Consider the following 13,049-nt stretch of genomic DNA (forward strand, 5'->3'; position numbering starts at 1 on the left):
ACACCCCCTCGGTCACAGGTGGAGATGGTGCACCAGGTTCTGTAACACGTGCAGTGTGATAACATGGAAGATGCTGTTACAGCCCGGTTACACCCCCTCGGTCACAGGTGGAGATGGTACACCTGGTTCTGTAACACGTGCAGTGTGATAACATGGAAGGTTCTGTTACAGCCCGGTTACACCCCCTCGGTCACAGGTGGAGATGGTGCACCAGGTTCTGTAACACGTGCAGTGTGATAACATGGAAGGTGCTGTTACAGCCTGGTTACACCCCCTCGGTCACAGGTGGAGATGGTACACCTGGTTCTGTAACACGTGCAGTGTGATAACATGGAAGGTTCTGTTACAGCCCGGTTACACCCCCTCGGTCACAGGTGGAGATGGTGCACCAGGTTCTGTAACACGTGCAGTGTGATAACATGGAAGGTGCTGTTACAGCCTGGTTACACCCCCTCGGTCACAGGTGGAGATGGTGCACCAGGTTCTGTAACACGTGCAGTGTGATAACATGGACCATGCGTGCTACAGTCAGACTTGCGTTCAGTTGCCCCATAATCAGAGCGGCAGGTTCCATACGTGTTGACCATTTCCCCCTTCTCACCCATTATATAGATGTGCATAATCATTCATACAGTGATCTCTGAGACATCACCATTAGATCTATCACCGAGCTATGAGATTGCCAACTGGCTGCAGGTCCAGCCCCAGGCTTACGGGTCCCATCTTCTCTTCTAGACATAATATATCAGATACACCAATTGCCTCCCAAGTGGGTGAGTGGAGAACTGCCTACCTATATCCAGGGGTGGTCTTCAGATGGGAAAACCATGGTATACACCAGTCACCACTACACAAAATTACCCCCAAAATCACTCTACATCATGATTGACAGGAATTATTTCCCAATATATACATCTATAGGGGGATAACCGCAGTTCCTCTATACCACATGTCTAGGTGCGGGTCTGTCACCGCTGTGCCCATGGAGCCGGACGTTGTGCTGGTGCAGAGGAAGGACGTCGAGCGCCTGACAACAGAAGTGATGCAGATGAGAGATTTCCTGCCGCAGATCCTGAACCAGGAGCTGGTGGAGAGCGTGCTGCGGCTGGAAGCTGCCGAGAGCGGTGAGCCTCCATCTTTATGTACTTTGCTGAGAGCGGTGAGCCGTCATCTTTATATACATTGCTAAGAGAGGTGAACCGCCATCTTTATGTACATTGCTGAGATCGGTGAGCCGTCATCTTTATATACATTGCTAAGAGAGGTGAGCCGCCATCTTTATGTACATTGCTGAGAGAGGTGAGCCACCATCTTTATGTACTTTGCTGAGAGCGTTGAGCCGCCATCTTTATGTACATTGCTGAGAGAGGTGAGCCACCATCTTTATGTACATTGCTGAGAGAGGTGAGCCACCATCTTTATGTACATTGCTGAGAGCGGTGATCCACCATCTTTATGTACATTGCTGAGAGAGGTCAGCCGCCATCTTTATGTACATTGCTGAGAGAGGTGAGCCACCATCTTTATGTACTTTGCTGAGAGCGGTGAGCCGCCATCTTTATGTACATTGCTGAGAGAGGTGAGCCACCATCTTTATGTACATTGCTGAGAGAGGTGAGCCACCATCTTTATGTACATTGCTGAGAGCGGTGATCCACCATCTTTATGTACATTGCTGAGAGAGGTCAGCCGCCATCTTTATGTACATTGCTGAGAGAGGTGAGCCGCCATCTTTATGTACTTTGCTGAGAGCGGTGAGCCGCCATCTTTATGTACATTGCTGAGAGAGGTGAGCCGCCATCTTTATGTACATTGCTGAGAGAGGTGAGCCACCATCTTTATGTACATTGCTGAGAGCGGTGAGCTGCCATCTTTATGTACTTTGCTGAGAGAGGTGAGCCGCCATCTTTATGTACATTGCTGAGAGCGGTGATCCACCATCTTTATGTACATTGCTGAGAGCGGTGAGCCACCATCTTTATGTACATTGCTGAGAGCGGTGAGCCGCCATCTTTATGTACATTGCTGAGAGAGGTGAGCCCCATCTTTATGTACATTGCTGAGAGAGGTCAGCCGCCATCTTTATGTACATTGCTGAGAGCGGTGATCCACCATCTTTATGTACATTGCTGAGAGAGGTGAGCCGCCATCTTTATGTACATTGCTGAGAGAGGTGAGCCGCCATTTTTATCTACATTGCTGAGAGCGGTGAGCCACCATTTTTATGTACATTGCTGAGAGAGGTGAGCCACCATCTTTATGTACATTGCAGAGAGGTGAGCCACCATTTTTATGTACATTGCCGAGAGAGGTGAGCCACCATTTTTATGTACATTGCTGAGAGAGGTGAGCTGCCATTTTTATGTACATTGCTGAGAGAGGTGAGCCACCATCTTTATGTACATTGCAGAGAGGTGAGCCACCATTTTTATGTACATTGCTGAGAGAGGTGAGCCACCATTTTTATGTACATTGCTGAGAGAGGTGAGCCACCATCTTTATGTACATTGCAGAGAGGTGAGCCACCATTTTTATGTACATTGCTGAGAGAGGTGAGCCACCATTTTTATGTACATTGCTGAGAGAGGTGAGCCGCCATCTTTATGTACATTGCTGAGAGAGGTGAGCTGCCATTTTTATCTACATTGCTGAGAGCGGTGAGCCACCATTTTTATGTACATTGCTGAGAGAGGTGAGCCACCATCTTTATGTACATTGCAGAGAGGTGAGCCACCATTTTTATGTACATTGCTGAGAGAGGTGAGCCACCATTTTTATGTACATTGCTGAGAGAGGTGAGCTGCCATTTTTATGTACATTGCAAGCCGGACGTCCATGGGCACAATCCATAACATACAGCATAGTTGTGATCATCCACATAATCCTATTTTATAAATAGATATTGGCTGATTGATAGAGGATATTTAGTAATACATAGATCTTTCTTTATAGGTTATGTCCTAAACTTTATATGTGACACCACCGGCCGCGAGTTTACATTGTACTTAATAAATTTGCGCTTTGACTGACACTGCTCCATTTTTGTTTTTTTCTTGTTTTAATATAAGGTGTTCCCCTCCTCTTCTATTCTCATCTCTCAGCCTGTGCAGGCCTCTATTCTCATCTCTCAGCCTGTGCAGGCCTCTATTCTCATCTCTCAGCCTGTGCAGGCCTCCATTCTCATCTCTCAGCCTGTGCAGGCCTCCAATTCTCATCTCTCAGCCTGTGCAGGCCTCCATTCTCATCGCTCAGCCTGTGCAGGCCTCCATTCTCATCGCTCAGCCTGTGCAGGCCTCCATTCTCATCTCTCAGCCTGTGCAGGCCTCCATTCTCATCTCTCAGCCTGTGCAGGCCTCCATTCTCATCTCTCAGCCTGTGCAGGCCTCCATTCTCATCTCTCAGCCTGTGCAGGCCTCCATTCTCATCTCTCAGCCTGTGCAGGCCTCCATTCTCATCGCTCAGCCTGTGCAGGCCTCCATTCTCATCGCTCAGCCTGTGCAGGCCTCCATTCTCATCTCTCAGCCTGTGCAGGCCTCCATTCTCATCTCTCAGCCTGTGCAGGCCTCCATTCTCATCTCTCAGCCTGTGCAGGCCTCCATTCTCATCTCTCAGCCTGTGCAGGCCTCCATTCTCATCTCTCAGCCTGTGCAGGCCTCCATTCTCATCTGTGTATTCGCTGCCCTCTGGGGTCTCTGTATCACTTGTCTCTTAATATTTCTACTCTAGCCTTGGAGGCAAAAGAACTGGACTGTGCTCATATTACCTCCCGTTTAGAAGCATCTCAGGGGGAATATTTACGTGCAAAAGAAGTGAGTAAAGACTGTTATTCAGCACATCCTATTCAGCCTGTCAGTGTCCCCCCGCATCCCTCTCCTATTCAGCCTCTGTGTCCCCCTGCATCCCTCTCCTCCTATTCAGCCTCTCAGTATCCCCTGCATCCCTCTCCTCCTATTCAGCCTCTGTGTCCCCCCGCATCCCTCTCCTATTCAGCCTCTCAGTGTCCCCCCGCATCCCTCTCCTCCTATTCAGCCTGTCAGTGTCCCCCGCATCCCTCTCCTCCTATTCAGCCTGTCAGTGTCCCCCCGCATCCCTCTCCTCCTATTCAGCCTCTCAGTGTCCCCCGCATCCCTCTCCTCCTATTCAGCCTGTCAGTGTCCACCCGCATCCCTCTCCACCTATTCAGCCTGTCAGTGTCCCCCGCATCCCTCTCCTCCTATTCAGCCTCTGTGTCCCCCCGCATCCCTCTCCTCCTATTCAGCCTCTCAGTGTCCCCCGCATCCCTCTCCTCCTATTCAGCCTCTGTGTCCCCCCGCATCCCTCTCCTATTCAGCCTCTCAGTGTCCCCCCGAATCCCTCTCCTCCTATTCAGCCTGTCAGTGTCCCCCCGCATCCCTCTCCTCCTATTCAGCCTGTCAGTGTCCCCCCACATCCCTCTCCTCCTATTCAGCCTGTCAGTGTCCCCCCGCATCCCTCTCCTCCTATTCAGTCGCTCAGTGTCCCCCGCATCCCTCTCCTCCTATTCAGCCTGTCAGTGTCCCCCGCATCCCTCTCCTCCTATTCAGCCTGTCAGTGTCTCCGCATCCCTCTCCTCCTATTCAGCCTGTCAGTGTCTCCGCATCCCTCTTCTCCTATTCAGCCTGTCAGTGTCCCCCGCATCCCTCTCCTCCTATTCAGCCTGTCAGTGTCGCCACATCCCTCTCCTTCTATTCAGCCTGTCAGTGTCTCTGCATCCCTCTCCTCCTATTCAGCCTGTCAGTGTCTCCGCATCCCTCTCCTCCTATTCAGCTTGTCAGTGTCCCCCACATCCCTCTCCTCCTATTCAGCCTCTGTGTCCCCCGCATCCCTCTCCTCCTATACAGTCTCTGTGTCCCCCGCATCCCTCTCCTCCTATTCAGCTTGTCAGTGTCCCCTACATCCCTCTCCTCCTATTCAGCCTCTGTGTCCCCCGCATCCCTCTCCTCCTATTCAGTCTCTGTGTCCCCCGCATCCCTCTCCTCCTATTCAGCCTGTCAGTGTCCCCCCGCATCCCTCTCCTCCTATTCAGCCTGTCAGTGTCTCCGCATCCCTCTCCTCCTATTCAGCTTGTCAGTGTCCCCCGCATCCCTCTCCTCCTATTCAGCCTCTGTGTCCCCCGCATCCCTCTCCTACTATTCAGTCTCTGTGTCCCCCGCATCCCTCTCCTCCTATTCAGCCTGTCAGTGTCCCCCCGCATCCCTCTCCTCCTATTCAGCCTGTCAGTGTCTCCGCATCCCTCTCCTCCTATTCAGCCTGTCAGTGTCTCCGCATCCCTCTTCTCCTATTTAGCCTGTCAGTGTCCCCACATCCCTCTCCTCCTATTCAGCCTGTCAGTGTCTCTGCATCCCTCTCCTCCTATTCAGCCTGTCAGTGTCTCCGCATCCCTCTCCTCCTATTCAGCTTGTCAGTGTCTCCGCATCCCTCTCCTCCTAATCAGCTTGTCAGTGTCCCCCGCATCCCTCTCCTCCTATTCAGCCTCTGTGTCCCCCGCATCCCTCTCCTACTATTCAGTCTCTGTGTCCCCCGCATCCCTCTCCTCCTATTCAACCTGTCAGTGTCCCCCCGCATCCCTCTCCTCCTATTCAGCCTGTCAGTGTCTCCGCATCCCTCTCCTCCTATTCAGCCTGTCAGTGTCTCCGCATCCCTCTTCTCCTATTTAGCCTGTCAGTGTCCCCACATCCCTCTCCTCCTATTCAGCCTGTCAGTGTCTCTGCATCCCTCTCCTCCTATTCAGCCTGTCAGTGTCTCCGCATCCCTCTCCTCCTATTCAGCTTGTCAGTGTCTCCACATCCCTCTCCTCCTATTCAGCCTCTGTGTCCCCCGCATCCCTCTCCTCCTATTCAGCCTCTCAGTGTCCCCCGCATCCCTCTCCTCCTATTCAGCCTGTCAGTGTCCCCCCGCATCCCTCTCCTCCTATTCAGCCTGTCAGTGTCCCCCGCATCCCTCTGTTCCTATTCAGTCTCTGTGTCCCCCGCATCCCTCTCCTCCTATTCAGTCTCTGTGTCCCCCGCATCCCTCTCCGCCTATTCAGCCTCTCAGTGTCCCCCGCATCCCTCTCCTCCTATTCAGCCTGTCAGTGTCCCCACATCCCTCTCCTCCTATTCAGCCTGTCAGTGTCTCCGCATACCTCTCCTCCTATTCAGCCTGTCAGTGTCTCCGCATCCCTCTCCTCCTATTCAGCCTGTCAGTGTCCCACGCATCCCTCTCCTCCTATTCAGCCTCTGTGTCCCCTGCATCGCTCTCCTCCTATTCAGCCTGTCAGTGTCCCCCCGCATCCCTCTCCTCGTATTCAGCATCTCAGTGTCCCCCACATCACTCTCCTCCTATTCAGTCTCTGTGTCCCCCGCATCCCTCTCCTCCTATTCAGCCTCTCAGTGTCCCCCGCATCCCTCTCCTCCTATTCAGCCTGTCAGTGTCCCCCCGCATCCCTCTCCTCCTATTCAGCCTGTCAGTGTCTCCGCATCCCTCTCCTCCTATTCAGTCTCTGTGTCCCCCGCATCCCTCTCCTCCTATTCAGCCTCTCAGTGTCCCCCGCATCCCTCTCCTCCTATTCAGCCTGTCAGTGTCCCCCCGCATCCCTCTCCTCGTATTCAGCATCTCAGTGTCCCCCGCATCACTCTCCTCCTATTCAGCATCTCAGTGTCCCCCGCATCCCTCTCCTCCTACTCAGCCTGTCATTGTCCCCCCGCATCCCTCTCCTCCTATTCAGCATCTCAGTGTCCCCCCGCATCCCTCTCCTCCTATTCAGCCTGTCAGTGTCTCCGCATCCCTCTCCTCCTATTCAGCCTCTGTGTCCCCCCGCATCCATCTGTTCCTATTCAGCCTGTCAGTGTCCCCCCACATCCCTCTCCTCCTATTCAGCCTGTCAGTGTCTCTGCATCCCTCTCCTCCTATTCAGCCTGTCAGTGTCTCAGCATCCCTCTCCTCCTAGTCAGCCTGTCAGTGTCCCCCCGCATCGCTTTCCTTCATCCTAATCAGCCAGTCAGTGTCCCCCCACATCCCTCTCCTCCTATTCAACTTGTCAGTGTCCCCCGCATCCCTCTCCACCTATTCAGTCTCTGTGTCCCCCGCATCCCACTCCTCCTATTCAGCCTCTCAGTGTCCCCTGCATCCCTCTCTTCCTATTCAGCCTGTCAGTGTCCCCCACATCCCTCTCCTCCTATTCAGCCTGTCAGTGTCTCTGCATCCCTCTCCTCCTATTCAGCCTGTCAGTGTCTCCGCATCCCTCTCCTCCTATTCAACCTCTGTGTCCCGCCGCATCCCTCTACTCCTATTCAGCCTCTCAGTGTCCCCCGCATCGCTCTCCTCCTATTCAGCCTGTCAGTGTCCCCCCGCATCCCTCTCCTCCTATTCTGTCTCTCAGTGTCCCCCGCATCCCTCACCTCCTATTCAGCATCTCAGTGTCCCCCCGCATTCCTCTCCTCCTATTCAGCCTGTCAGTGTCCCCGCATCCCTCTCCTCCTATTCAGCCTGTCAGTGTCCCCCCGCATCCATCTCCTCCTATTCAGCTTCTCAGTGGCCCCCGCATCCCTCTCCTCCTATTCAGCCTCTCAGTGTCCCCCCGCATCTCTCTCCTCCTATTCTGCTTCTCAGTGTCCCCCGCATCCCTCTCCTCCTATTCAGCCTGTCAGTGTCCCCCCGCATCCCTCTCCTTCTATTCAGCCTCTCAGTGTCCCCCGCATCCCTCTCCTCCTAATCAACCTGTCAGTGTCCCCACATCCCTCTCCTCCTATTCAGCCTCTCAGTGGCCCCCCGCATCCCTCTCCTTCTATTCAGCATCTCAGTGTCCCCCGCATCCCTCTCCTCCTATTCAGCCTGTCAGTGTCCCCCCGCATCCCTCTCCTCCTATTCAGTCTGTAAGTGTCCCCACGCATCCCTCTCCTCCTATTCAGCCTGTCAGTGTCCCCCCGCATCCCTCTCCTTCTATTCAGCCTCTCAGTGTCCCCCATATCCCTCTTCTCCTAGTCAGCCTGTCAGTGTCTCCGCATCCCTCTCCTCCTATTCAGCCTGTCAGTGTCTCCGCATCCCTCTCCTCCTATTCAGCCTGTCAGTGTCTCCGCATCCCTCTTCTTCTATTCAGCCTGTCAGTGTCCCCCGCATCCCTCTCCACCTATTCAGCCTGTCAGTGTCCCCACATCCCTCTCCTCCTATTCAGCCTGTCAGTGTCTCTGCATCCCTCTCCTCCTATTCAGCCTGTCAGTGTCTCCGCATCCCTCTCCTCCTATTCAGCTTGTCAGTGTCCCCCACATCCCTCTCCTCCTATTCAGCCTCTGTGTCCCCCGCATCCCTCTCCTGCTATTCAGTCTCTGTGTCCCCCGCATCCCTCTCCCCCTATTCAGTCTCTGTGTCCCCCGCATCCCTCTCCTCCTATTCAGCCTGTCAGTGTCCCCCCGCATCCCTCTCCTCCTATTCAGCCTGTCAGTGTCTCCGCATCCCTCTCCTCCTATTCAGCTTGTCAGTGTCCCCCGCATCCCTCTCCACCTATTCAGCCTCTGTGTCCCCCGCATCCCTCTCCTCCTATTCAGTCTCTGTGTCCCCCGCATCCCTCTCCTCCTATTCAGCCTGTCAGTGTCCCCCCGCATCCCTCTCCTCCTATTCAGCCTGTCAGTGTCTCCGCATCCCTCTCCTCCTATTCAGCCTGTCAGTGTCTCCGCATCCCTCCTCTCCTATTCAGCCTGTGTGTGTCCCCACATCCCTCTCCTCCTATTCAGCCTGTCAGTGTCTCCGCATCCCTCTCCTCCTATTCAGCTTGTCAGTGTCTCCGCATCCCTCTCCTCCTATTCAGCCTCTGTGTCCCCCGCATCCCTCTCCTCCTATTCAGCCTCTCAGTGTCCCCCGCATCCCTCTCCTCCTATTCAGCCTGTCAGTGTCCCCCCGCATCCCTCTCCTCCTATTCAGCCTGTCAGTGTCCCCCGCATCCCTCTGTTCCTATTCAGTCTCTGTGTCCCCCGCATCCCTCTCCTTCTATTCAGTCTCTGTGTCCCCCGCATCCCTCTCCTCCTATTCAGCCTCTCAGTGTCCCCCGCATCCCTCTCCTCCTATTCAGCCTGTCAGTGTTCCCACATCCCTCTCCTCCTATTCAGCCTGTCAGTGTCTCCGCATCCCTCTCGTCCTATTCAGCCTGTCAGTGTCTCCGCATCCCTCTCCTCCTATTCAGCCTGTCAGTCTCCCACGCATCCCTCTCCTCCTATTCAGCCTCTGTGTCCCCCGCATCGCTCTCCTCCTATTCAGCCTGTCAGTGTCCCCCCGCATCCCTCTCCTCGTATTCAGCATCTCAGTGTCCCCCGCATCACTCTCCTCCTATTCAGTCTCTGTGTCCCCCGCATCCCTCTCCTCCTATTCAGCCTCTCAGTGTCCCCCGCATCCCTCTCCTCCTATTCAGCCTGTCAGTTTCCCCCCGCATCCCTCTCCTCCTATTCAGCCTGTCAGTGTCTCCGCATCCATCTCCTCCTATTCAGCCTCTCAGTGTCCCCCGCATCCCTCTCCTCCTATTCAGCCTGTCAGTGTCCCCCTGCATCCCTCTCCTCGTATTCAGCATCTCAGTGTCCCCCGCATCACTCTCCTCCTATTCAGCATCTCAGTGTCCCCCGCATCCCTCTCCTCCTATTCAGCCTGTCATTGTCCCCTCGCATCCCTCTCCTCCTATTCAGCATCTCAGTGTCCCCCCGCATCCCTCTCCTGCTATTCAGCCTGTCAGTGTCTCCGCATCCCTCTCCTCCTATTCAGCCTCTGTGTCCCCCCGCATCCATCTGTTCCTGTTCAGCCTGTCAGTGTCCCCCCACATCCCTCTCCTCCTATTCAGCCTGTCAGTGTCTCTGCATCCCTCTCCTCCTATTCAACTTGTCAGTGTCCCCCGCATCCCTCTCCTCCTATTCAGTGTCTGTGTCCCCCGCATCCCACTCCTCCTATTCAGCCTCTCAGTGTCCCCTGCATCCCTCTCTTCCTATACAGCCTGTCAGTGTCCCCCACATCCCTCTCCTCCTATTCAGCCTGTCAGTGTCTCTGCATCCCTCTCCTCCTATTCAGCCTGTCAGTGTCTCCGCATCCCTCTCCTCCTATTCAACCTCTGTGTCCCGCCGCATCCCTCTACTCCTATTCAGCCTCTCAGTGTCCCCCGCATCGCTCTCCTCCTATTCAGCCTGTCAGTGTCCCCCCGCATCCCTCTCCTCCTATTCAGCCTGTCAGTGTCCCCCCGCATCCCTCTCCTCCTATTCAGTGTCTCAGTGTCCCCCGCATCCCTCACCTCCTATTCAGCATCTCAGTGTCCCCCCGCATTCCTCTCCTCCTATTCAGCCTGTCAGTGTCCCCGCATCCCTCTCCTCCTATTCAGCCTGTCAGTGTCCCCCCGCATCCATCTCCTCCTATTCAGCTTCTCAGTGGCCCCCGCATCCCTCTCCTCCTATTCAGCCTCTCAGTGTCCCCCCGCATCTCTCTCCTCCTATTCTGCTTCTCAGTGTCCCCCGCATCCCTCTTCTCCTATTCAGCCTCTCAGTGTCCCCCCGCATCCCTCTCCTTCTATTCAGCCTCTCAGTGTCCCCCGCATCCCTCTCCTCCTAATCAACCTGTCAGTGTCCCCACATCCCTCTCCTCCTATTCAGCCTCTCAGTGGCCCCCCGCATCCCTCTCCTCTTATTCAGCATCTCAGTGTCCCCCGCATCCCTCTCCTCCTATTCAGCCTGTCAGTGTCCCCCCACATCCCTCTCCTCCTATTCAGTCTGTAAGTGTCCCCACGCATCCCTCTCCTCCTATTCAGCCTGTCAGTGTCCCCCCGCATCCCTCTCCTTCTATTCAGCCTCTCAGTGTCCCCCACATCCCTCTTCTCCTAGTCAGCCTGTCAGTGTCTCCGCATCCCTCTCCTCCTATTCAGCCTGTCAGTGTCTCCGCATCCCTCTCCTCCTATTCAGCCTCTCAGTGTCCCCCGCATCCCTCTCCTCCTATTCAGCCTGTCAGTGTCTCCGCATCCCATTCCTCCTATTCAACCTCTGTGTCCCGCCGCATGCCTCTACTCCTATTCAGCCTCTCAGTGTCCCCCGCATCGCTCTCCTCCTATTCAGCCTGTCAGTGTCCCCCCGCATCCCTCTCCTCCTATTCAGCCTGTCAGTGTCCCCCCGCATCCCTCTCCTCCTATTCAGTGTCTCAGTGTCCCCCGCATCCCTCAACTCCTATTCAGCATCTCAGTGTCCCCCCGCATTCCTCTCCTCCTATTCAGCCTGTCAGTGTCCCCGCATCCCTCTCCTCCTATTCAGCCTGTCAGTGTCCCCCCGCATCCATCTCCTCCTATTCAGCTTCTCAGTGGCCCCCGCATCCCTCTCCTCCTATTCAGCCTCTCAGTGTCCCCCCGCATCTCTCTCCTCCTATTCTGCTTCTCAGTGTCCCCCGCATCCCTCTCCTCCTATTCAGCCTGTCAGTGTCCCCCCGCATCCCTCTCCTTCTATTCAGCCTCTCAGTGTCCCCCGCATCCCTCACCTCCTAATCAACCTGTCAGTGTCCCCACATCCCTCTCCTCCTATTCAGCCTCTCAGTGGCCCCCCGCATCCCTCTCCTCCTATTCAGCATCTCAGTGTCCCCCGCATCCCTCTCCTCCTATTCAGCCTGTCAGTGTCCCCCAAAATCCCTCTCCTCCTATTCAGTCTGTAAGTGTCCCCACGCATCCCTCTCCTCCTATTCAGCCTGTCAGTGTCCCCCTGCATCCCTCTCCTTCTATTCAGCCTCTCAGTGTCCCCCACATCCCTCTTCTCCTAGTCAGCCTGTCAGTGTCTCCGCATCCCTCTCCTCCTATTCAGCCTGTCAGTGTCTCCGCATCCCTCTCCTCCTATTCAGCCTCTCAGTGTCCCCCGCATCCCTCTCCTCCTATTCAGCCTCTCAGTGTCCCCCGCATCCCTCTCCTTCTATTCAGCCTCTCAGTCTCCCCCGCATCCCTCTCCTCCTATTCAGCATCTCAGTGTCCCCCCGCATCCCTTTCCTCCTATTCAGCGTCTCAGTGTCCCCCGCATCCCTCTCCTCCTAATCAGCCTGTCAGTGTCCCCACTTCCCTCTCCTCCTATTCAGCCTGTCAGTGTCCCCCCGCATCCCTCTCCTCCTATTCAGCATCTCAGTGTCCCCCGCATCCCTCTCCTCCTATTCAGGTTGTCATTGTCCTCCCACATCCCTCTCTTCCTATTCAGCCTCTGTGTCCTCCGCATCCCTCTCCTCCAATTCAGCATCTCAGTGTCCCCCCACATCCCCATCCTCCTAGTCAGCCTGTCAGTGTCCCCCGCATCCTTCTCCTCCTTTTCAGCCTCTCAGTGTCAACCTGCATCCCTTTCCTCCTGTTCAGCCTCTCAGTGTCCCCCCGCATCCCTCTCCTCCTATTCAGTCTCTGTGTCCCCCGCATCCCTCTCCTCCTATTCAGTCTCTGTGTCCCCCGCATCCCTTTCCTCCTATTCTGCCTCTCAGTGTCCCCCCGCATCCCTCTCCTCCTATTTAGCCTGTCAGTGTCCACCCGCATCCCTCTCATCCTATTCAGCCTGTCAGTGTCCCCCCGCATCCCTCTCCTCCTATTCAGCCTCTCAGTGTCCCACCGCATCCCTCTCCTCCTATTCAGCATCTTAGTGTCCCCCGCATCCCTCTCCTCCTATTCAGCCTGTCAGTGCCCCCCGCATCCCTTTCCTTCATCCTAATCAGCCTGTCATTGCCCCCTCGCATCCCTCTCCTCCTATTCAGCCTGTCAGTGTCCCCCCGCATCCCTCTCCTCCTATTCAGCCTCTCAGTGTCCCCCGCATCCCTCTCCTCCTATGCAGCCTCTCAGTGTCCCCCCGCATCCCTCTCCTCCTATTCAGCCTCTCAGTGTCAACCTGCATCCCTTTCCTCCTGTTCAGCCTCTCAGTGTCCCCCCGCATCCCTCTCCTCCTATTCAGTCTCTGTGTCCCCCGCATCCCTCTCCTCCTATTCAGTCTCTGTGTCCCCCGCATCCCTTTCCTCCTATTCTGCCTCTCAGTGTCCCCCCGCATCCCTCTCCTCCTATTTAGCCTGTCAGTGTCCACCCGCATCCCTCT

The 13,049-nt window shown here is 55.2% G+C and overlaps 1 protein-coding gene across 2 annotated transcripts in view; it reads left to right on the forward strand.

The window, feature by feature from the left end:
* HSF2BP (heat shock transcription factor 2 binding protein) overlaps window positions 1–13,049 on the forward strand; it is a 153,263-nt gene that overhangs the window by 35,642 nt on the left and 104,572 nt on the right. For both annotated transcript variants that reach the window (XM_088461181.1, XM_088461182.1), the window contains exons 2-3: window positions 958–1,124; window positions 3,727–3,809. In XM_088461181.1, coding sequence (XP_088317307.1) covers window positions 958–1,124; window positions 3,727–3,809 — 250 coding nt within the window. The remainder of the gene's footprint in view (window positions 1–957; window positions 1,125–3,726; window positions 3,810–13,049) is intronic.

Source organism: Taudactylus pleione, unplaced genomic scaffold, assembly GCF_031769625.1.
Source record: "Taudactylus pleione unplaced genomic scaffold, aTauple2 ptg001024l, whole genome shotgun sequence".
In the NCBI taxonomy this organism is placed as follows: domain Eukaryota; kingdom Metazoa; phylum Chordata; class Amphibia; order Anura; family Myobatrachidae; genus Taudactylus; species Taudactylus pleione.